This window comes from Pogonomyrmex barbatus, unplaced genomic scaffold, assembly GCF_055798465.1.
Source record: "Pogonomyrmex barbatus isolate J1 unplaced genomic scaffold, ASM5579846v1 scaffold15, whole genome shotgun sequence".
Lineage (NCBI taxonomy): Eukaryota > Metazoa > Arthropoda > Insecta > Hymenoptera > Formicidae > Pogonomyrmex > Pogonomyrmex barbatus.
In genome coordinates this window covers 3,188,118-3,197,970 of record NW_028297111.1, presented here as the reverse complement: position 1 = coordinate 3,197,970, position 9,853 = coordinate 3,188,118, and the positions used below count along the sequence as shown (strand labels likewise).

The 9,853-nt window shown below is 27.3% G+C and overlaps 1 protein-coding gene across 1 annotated transcript; it reads right to left on the bottom strand.

Moving 5' to 3' along the window:
- Positions 1 to 4,564: 4,564 nt before the first annotated feature.
- On the bottom strand, positions 4,565 to 7,791 carry LOC148937245 (N-acetylneuraminate lyase-like). The gene is made up of 8 exons (XM_089073456.1): positions 7,675 to 7,791; positions 6,194 to 6,255; positions 6,036 to 6,106; positions 5,727 to 5,878; positions 5,467 to 5,635; positions 5,203 to 5,348; positions 4,859 to 5,030; positions 4,565 to 4,797 (listed from the first exon to the last, which is right to left on the bottom strand). The coding sequence occupies exons 1-8, from the start codon at positions 7,678 to 7,680 to the stop codon at positions 4,637 to 4,639; spliced, it is 939 nt and encodes a 312-aa protein (XP_088929582.1). The 5' UTR covers positions 7,681 to 7,791; the 3' UTR covers positions 4,565 to 4,636.
- Between the last annotated feature and the right edge of the window lie 2,062 nt (positions 7,792 to 9,853).

Below are 9,853 nucleotides of genomic sequence, written 5' to 3'. Positions count from 1 at the left end.
TTCGTTTGTTGGATTTGTTTGTTGTCCAAACTCAACAAGCATCTCTCTATTTGGATGATGGATACATTATGAATCCTCTTTCATCAGAAATTAATTCTCTCTCTCCTTTTACCCGTTATATGAAAGGCAACACTGTACAAATAACATCAACGTAATTATAATAATGAATATCTTTAAGAGCTATTTTAAAAAATAAGTTTTATTTTATTTTTTTCTAATTCACAGTAAAAGTAAAAAAAATTATAAATTCCAATTCTTTTAAACACTTAAAGTCCTATCAGTATATCTGGAAACTTCGTTAAATTTACTATAAGCATAATATATTTACTTATATATTCGATCTTATAATCGTCATTTTTTATAGCACCATGTATATTACGTATGCTGTATCTTGCACGAAATTTTTCAAGAAATCATTGGATTATATTTGAAAGCATGGTATATTTCGTAGTAATTTTCGTTTCGAAAGTATATTTCGTTTTGTTTTCTGTTTATTTCTGTGTTCTACATTTTTCAAGTTTATAATTTTTAATTGCGATGTTGCCGGCTACATAATAATTTATCATATTTGGTTGCTACTCTTCTATGGTTTGTAAGTTTATTATACCAAGTCACCGAAAGATTTTTTGTACGAAAGATTTAATATCAGAAATTGATCTTAATTTATAGTCAAAGCTAAAATATGACATCATTATTCTACGAATATATAATGCAATTTAACTGTTAAGCCATGTAAATTGTAAATTTATTTTTAATTGTAAATTGTTTGCGTAAAATCTACATTTTTTTTAAAGAAATAGTTTAGTCTGTAAATAAATTTTTGTTTGACTTAGTCTCTTTCTACTCTTTTGTAAATGTAATTGTGACATTTATCATACCTTTCTCAATACATGTTGAAACATTTTTTTAATATTTATGTCATTATAAAGATATAAATAGAATTATAAATGCATTATTGATGGTAACTTAAAACTTGTTACTATTTTCAAATAAACAGTAAACTTTATGAATAAATTCTCTACAAAATTTTAATTTTGTATAAAGGAATAGTTTTTTCTATAAATAAATTCATCTCTCATAATTCTCCCACCTTTTAATCAAAGATTTATTATGTAAATGCGTTCTGTAATCAGAGGCATATATTTTAGTGCCAACTTTTATAGCTGTTTTTTAAATAAATATTTCTTAATAGATAGATTCTATTATAACAAATAAGAACACGTAATTTTTGTCGCTATGTAATATCTAAAAATATTCTTATTTCTTATTTTAAGATTTAAAATGTAATTCAATATAGTCTATCTGAGACTTTTGTCATCAACTTTATATGTTAAATTTTTCTGTTTCTCCCCTGGTTCTCTCATTCGTTATGTAATATTTTATTAATAATTTTTTATTTATATTAATCATGATAATATTCGCGGTGATCGTTTGTACATTATTTGTACAATTATTTTGCTTACTCAGAAGATCGTGATTATATGATGTTTCTTTTATTAACATACATTTCATTTAATTTTATACATGGAAAATATTTTTCTTTTTTATGAACTTTAGTGACTGAGAGATTGCATGTAACGTAGAACAAATTATTTTATTGTGAGATTGCGAGATCTATTAAATATTAATACTTTTTTAGTAATAAATATGTGTGGTAAAAATGTTTGGATCATCCATTTGGACCATCCATTCATTTATTTTATCATAAGTACAGATGAAAGTAAACATATACTCTAAAGAGCTAAAGATGTTTCGTTAAATGTAACGTTTTGTACGAATTTGGCATGAACTATAAATATATTATAACTATAAGTATACTCCTGTAGCTCTTAATAAGTGTGAAAATTAGAAAAATTAGAAAAATTAGTATTTACACGTTGAATAATACTTTATCGTTAATATCTATTAATATTTATAACTTTCTCGTTAATATCTATTATAAAATGTACAATGCCAGTAGAATTAATTTTTAAATATCTGTATAAGCTTGGGAGGTTTAAATGTATTTTGGATTGCCACGCTGTATGTCTATGATTCACTAACAATAAATGAGGAACGATTTAACATAAGTGATGTAATAAAACATTATAAAATAAAAGGATAAAAAGAAAGGAATATCCTGTTCTTCAACGAGTGCAATTCCCATATTTAATACAACAGAGTCTTGCAAGAAATGGAATATATATGCACCTTCAATATACAGTATGCTACTATATCACGATGTTACGATGATTTTGCCATGGTATTTGGTGACAATGCAACGCACATATAGATCTAAAATAAAGATGGAAGACATATGGATAATTGTCAACATGCAAAAGACTGGTGAATTATACTTGAAAGTTTTCTTATACTTCAGATTCCATTAATTTGTTCAATTTTTATTAAGATTAAACGTTTATAAAGAAAAAAAACAATTTCTTGCTTCTTTTCGAGAGCAGATGTATGCGTATCTTTATATGCATGATTCTGAAACTAATACATATTAATATAACATATGAAATGTAACATCATAAAGTTTATTATTAAAGTTTATTCGTGTCTTCAACTTTTTGAGATTTTATGATCCACAAATAATTACTCGTTTAGCAAAATTCAACGTATGTTGAATGATTTTGAACGTTTGAATATATTCATATAATAATATAATCTAATCTGTAATGTTTATATAACTATATTAATTTAATTTTTTATGTTTATTACATTATTTAAGGAAAAATATAATTTTTGTAAATAATTTGATGTTGCAATACATTAAATGGATTGTAAAGTTTATAACCGACGATAGTTCAACATAAAATTTATGTTATTCCATAAATATAAGTGACGCTTCTTTTATTATTTGTATATAAGCTAATTTACTATACATAAAAATAATTTTTATTATGTTGTTTTGTTATGTTAAGTTCATAGTTCAAATAAAGAAGATAACATTTCAGAACATTGTATCTTAAATTTAATATCAAAGAAAACAATGATTAATGATAACATTTCATTATTGTGTGATAGGGTATTATCGTATAAATTATTCTAAGGACAATTGGTTAAAAATTGCATCTTGATTCCAAGAATCATAGAAAGATTAATGTTCTCAATCGTGCTCAACTCATCGATGACGCGTTTCACTTTCTAACAAGTGGCAAACTCGACCCATTCATATTCTGGGAACTTATAAAATATATACATAAAGAAGTAGATTATATAGCATGGTATCCCATGTTTAAAGCTCTTGAACGCATGTCATACATCATTCCAATTCCACGCGATGATGGAGAAAAAGATTTCAAGGTAAAAATGTAAATACACTTTTTAGTATACATTTTATATTAAATTAATTTTTTAAATTTTTTAATTAGTTTTCTAAAAAACTAATGCTTTAATTAAGAAATTGAATAATAAAATGCTTTCCGATAATTTAGCAACATTTCCGAAGAATAAATGTTATAGAATGTTTTTGTTAATTTATAACATTTAGGAGAGAATGCTTTGAATATTGAGTCAGCTACTTGAAAAAATTGGATACAAGGAAAGTCATAACGAAAATCATCTTACTAAATATTTGAGGCAAGAAGCCGAAAAATGGGCGTGCATTCTTGGCGATAGCAAATGCAAGAAAACAGCATTGGATAATTTAAAATGGCATTTCGCAAATCAGATGTAATTATTCCTATTATTATTCCTATGAATTCCACTATATTTTTGTTCACAGTATCTGTAAAACTTATATATATATATAATATACTAAAATATATATAATATATATATATATATATATATATATATATATATATATATACATATATATATATATATATATATATATATATATATATATATATATATATATATATATATTTATGTATTTATATTTTAAATATGATCTTATCTTGTAAATCGTTTGTCAATAATATTTTTTCAAAATCTTGCATATTTAAAAAAAACGTTTTTTTATATATAAAAAACTGGCTACGAAATTAATTGTGAATGTTGATATGATAAAAATATAAATTATAAAAATATAAATACTTACTTGAATCAATTAATCATAAGGAATACATAGAGAAGATGGATATGTAATCTTTAAAATCTTGTCAATAATCATAAAACTCATAAAGCACAATAGTTAATAGGAGATAATAAACAATAAATAATTAAAAGTTCATTATAATTTTTAATAAAATTTTATATCATAATTAGGGATATAAATTATTTTATTTAATAAACAAAGAAGAAACAAAATTTAATTACAATTATAATATCTAAAATACCTTATTGTCGAAAAATATATAAGAGTAAAAGTGAAAAATTGCTTTATAAAAATTATTTTTTCTCACTTATATTTTTATAGTAAAATAGTTATAGAAGAAAAACTGAATACTATATGCATATCTAAACAAAATGTTTCGCAACATAAAATCTATAACTTTTGATTATTATAGACATCTTTGCCAATCTTCTTGTTTATTCTATATATGTATATATATATATATATATATATATATATATATATATATATATACTTTTATATATATATATATATATTTTTTAAAAAAATATTATACCATTTATGCTTATGATTAGATAATTTATTAAAATATCTGAGATAAGATAATAAGTTTAGAAAAAGAAAATATTCCTAGTAATATTTAATTTTTGGCTGATATCCCAAATTTGTTAAATCTCTCGTCATAATTGTTATAGCTTCGGAAGAAATCGATTTAAGTGGTGCACGAGGTAGTCCTGCATCAATGTCAGTAAGAAGAGCCATTGCTTTCTTCATAGTTTGCACCCAATTACCTGCAAATAATCGAATTAAAGTACTACTACATACTTTGTCAAAGGCAAAAACAATATTTACCATGTTTCGTAATAATAACTACGATATTTGAAAGCTTTTCTTGCATATCCCTAGCTCTTAATGTATCTCCATTTTTGCAAGCAGTAAGAAGATCTAATATAAGTTCCGGAAACATGTTTATGCTGGTTAATATGAAGGAATCCATTCCTAATGCAGACGCCGCGTTTATTAACTAAAGAATTACAAAATTAAATATTTCTATTATATTGCAATTAAAGAGCGCATATCGAAATAAAAAATAAACCAATATATTACTAATTAATAATTGATCAGGCAAAGTTACTGGCTATTATGGTTCATCATTTATTTATAAAGCCTTAAATCCTAATAATTTCGTTCATTACCTGATCATTTCCAAGAAAAATAGTATATTTTCTATTATTGGCACGTAGCGCTTGTGCTCCTTCTTCTAAATTGGCACTAGTGAATTTTATACCCACAAATGAGGGTATTTTATCACCAATCGATTCAAGAAATTGACCCATGTGTACTGCAAAATGTTTGCGCATAATATTTAGAATTCAAATATATGATGTATAAATATATAAATATATAGTAATTATTATTTCAGTTGATTATGCGCATCGTGAATGTCAAACATCGCTTACTGTTAACATTAGTGAACATAGGAATATGGTAATATAATAATGGTGTTTTTGGCGCTGTATTGCCAATTATTTGTAAATATTCAATTAATTGTTCAGGAGTAGTAGGTTTGAAATACAACTCTGGTAAGCACAATATAGAATCCACGCGCAGACTAGCTGCATGTTTCGCCTGTATAAATATTATTCCCATTTTAATCAATCACAGAAATGAATCATTGAAATGAATGTTATTCTCTGCATATATTAATAATTATATTCACAAGTTCGATAACATCGGGAAGAGGAGCGCCTCCTACTTGAATCATCAAGTGTTGCTTTGTTTCTTTCAAAAGAACTGCCTTTACCCAAGCTTCAGTAATAAGTTTTCTTTCAGCAATAGACATTGACATTCCTTCACCACTTGTGCCATTAACTGTAAAAAGAGATGCAAAATTTATTTTAATTTTAAAATGAGTATCATCTGTCGTATATCTTTTTTTGAAATAATTTTTAGACAAAATTAATTTTAGCAAGAATTTAATGTGATTAATTTATTTAAATAATTATAATTGAATTTAATAATAACTTACCAAGTATACCTTTGATTCCTTTATTTGCTAAATATGTTGCATATTGTGGTATAATATCTAAATTGAGCGAGCTATTAAATGAATATCAATCATTATCTTTTATTGTAATATTAATAATTATTAATAGTTATTAAAACTCTTTATTAAAATATAATTACCCATCATTATTGAAAGGAGTTAACACAGGGACAATAAGACCTCTATAAGTATATGACAATTGCTGTAATTATAAAAATAATTATCAACTATATAAAAAATTTATTTTATTTACTGTCAAAAATTTTGACAAAAACTTATTTTTGTCATTAGTGATATATTAGTGATATATTACATACAAATTAAAAATATTAATTTGCTTTGTTTACACTTACTTCATTTTCCATTTAAATTAAAAAAGTTATTTTAGGTGTAAACAAATTATTTATTATAATTTTTAGATAAAAAAATATGTAAATTTCTATTTTTTTAAATAAATTTTTAAAATTTAAGGCTCCTGAATAGTCACCGCGGCGATATTGGAATCGTAACATCATAGGCGAGAAATGACATAGTAAAGTTTATTGCACTAATTTCGTAAATAAAGAGATATTTGACTGAAATAACATCTGATATGGCTTTAAGATACTTGTAAAAATAGGCAACTGCTATCCTTTCTCTTCCTATAATTAGAATAACTAGTAAAAGGCATATGAAATGAAGTGTATTCAAACAGAAAAACACACGATTTGACAGCTGTTGAAAGAAGTAGAAAAAGTATATTTAATGTCCGAATATAATTTTAGCTGCCACTCATTTTTACGAATCTGGTAAGTATAAAACAAGTCACATCTGCATGGTTAAGAACATAATAACAAAAATAGCTACAATAAAAAGTTTCGTTGTCCGCACATCAGTTATATAAAGATAAACAAGAACAAGTATAAGACAAACAAGGATGAATTTCTATTTTTTTTCCGTGACGGTACATCGCTATCGTCAACGCAGAGTTCTTAATTGAGTACTGAAGAGCCTTAAAAAAAGTAACCTTATCATACACAACACACATATATATTTTATCACACTTCAAAAAAAGTCTTGAAATAAGTGTAATAAATAGATTTCTTTTATTCTGATATTATAGAATTATTCAAATTTTTAGAATCTTCACTCAATCTTTTAGAATCTTCAGAAAAAAGAAAAAACAATGCAAATTCAATTAAGAAGGACAGACTCATGAGCGTGCGTAATGCTAGATTGTTTTTTTACGCAGACGCTCACAAATATTTATAAATTACTAATTACTGCCAAAATTACAAGAAAGATAGAAAACTACTAAATAGAAAACTTTTCTATTTAGTATAACCTGTTTTATACGCCCATATGTGACACTAATTCACACTAATTATAAAATACTTTATAATTCTACAGTTGATTGTCTTTATTTCTTCTTCATTTTGCGGTGCGTGTGCGTGTGTGTGTGTGTGTGTGTGTGTGTGTGTGTGTGTGTGTGTGTGTGTGTGTGTGTGTGTGTGTGTGTGTGTGTGTAGTAATTATAGGTATAATATGTAGAAAAACGAATATGATTATTTAAATTTCTACACATTTGTTTGATTATTTAATTATATTTGAGAATATTCTTATATAAATATTATACACTTACGGACATTATGTGTAACTATGATGTAAATCTTATGAGCAGCGACATGAACTACGTGAATATGAACTAAGACAACAAGCAGTACTAAATATACACTTTCTCATTAAGTGCTGATAAGATAGATTGCCTTGTTTATAAAACATTAAAAGCGTATATAACAAAGATAGAAGTATTCAATGTTAGAAAACATATTTAATTTATGTATTGAATAAAAGATGTTCTGTTGTTGCTGAAATAAATGTTAATTAATATTTAAATCTTTCACATGATAAAATCAAAATCTAATTGGCAACATTTTATATTTATTTATATGTGTGTGTGTGTGTGTGTGTGTGTGTGTGTGTGTGTGTGTGTGTGTGTGTGTGTGTGTGTGTGTGTGTGTGTGTGTGTGTGTGTAAAATGTTGTCAATTAGAATGTGTCATCGCTCCATATACATATATATATATATATATATATATATATATATATATATATATACACCGCGACCTACTGCATCTAACTTGTAGGCTCACGGCGCGTAATGAGAAGAAGGTGACGTTTCGCTGCCTGAACAGCGACACGTAACTTCTCCCTAGGTGTAGTAAATCGTATTTCGGATTCGTCATTGGTTCTCAAAATAGTACAGGATTTTGCGATTTTCGTTATTTTATTTTATAACTCAAAAATTAGAGCGAATATTACAAAATGGTATTAGACTTTTTCGTTCCCCTGATTCTACACCCTCAATGCGATTTGTATCTTAACTCTGGAACACCCTGTATACCTTATATATATATATATATATATAGGGTGTCCCCAAAAAAATGGTCAAGCGATCATATGCAAGTAGAGCAGACTAAACTGAGTCGCAAAGTCCTGTACTATTTTGCGATTCGCAATAGTTAACGAGTTATTAATTTATAAAAATAGTCAAATTGCAAAGCGTGATGAGATAAGACCGCCCAGTGAGATACGCGTTCGCCATTGCTACGCATGCGTGGAGTTGTTGATTGCAAGCGGCATTGATTACACTTTCATCTACGTATGTTATGTGCGCCTGCAGTAGTGTGCTCTACGCGTGCCTAGCAACGGCGAATGCGTGTCTCACTGGGCGATTTTATCTCACTGCGCGCTTGCAATTTGACTATTTTTATAAATTAATAATTCGTTAACTATTGCGAAAATTGTACAGAACTTTTTGACTCAGTTTAGTTTGCTCTATCTGCATATAATCGCTTGGCCATTTTTTTGGGACACCCTGTATATATATATATATATATATATGTTCGGCATCGGTTATATCATCTCTTATGTGCAAGTAGAGCTGGTAAAACTAAGTAGAAAAGTCTTCTATTATTTTGCGATTTTCGCGATAATTATCAAATTATTAATTATTAAAAATCACGATATTAGGCGATACCGGTCCACCGGTAAATGCAAGCGTGCGGTAAGATACTCCCGCCCGGTCATCATTGATCATCATTGATAGGCGCGTGAGGAATTGTTTATTTCAAGCGGCAATAGCCAATATATTAAAGAAAACAATTCCTTGCGCGCCTAGCAACGATGATCGCCGGGCGGGAATATTTTATTGCTCGCTTGCATTTGCCGATAGGCTAATACGGTCATTTTTAAGAATTAATAATTCGATAATTATCGCGAAAATTGTAAAATGATACAGAACTTTTTTACTCAGTTTTACCAGCTCTACACACGAGAGATGATATGACCGGATCCTGTATATATATATATATATCCATCCTGTATATATATATATATATATATATATATATATATATATATATATATATATATCCAAATAGCAAAATGCCAGCAGTATGCCAGCACTGTGCCAGCAGATTCGATCATGACTTCGCAGCAGTGCTTCAAATTGCTGCTTCCCAATTAAGCTTAGTTTTTTGCGGCACACTTCTCATCATAGAATGACGACAAAAGTGCGATAAAAATCGAGCATTGCTTGCTATCTCATTGTGTCAGCAGATATGTAGCAGCTATCGTGCAAAGTTTGCCATATCAGATACTGGCAGCAAAAACGCAGTAGAAATCGAGCATAATGTGCCGTCACGAGGTGACGACAAAATTGCGGCAGGTATATGGCGCGTATCTGCTTTATCAGCGTAAGCAGAAAAAAAGTTCAGTTAAGTTAAAAAGCTCGTAGCGCTCACCAGTTTTGTTTTAGTT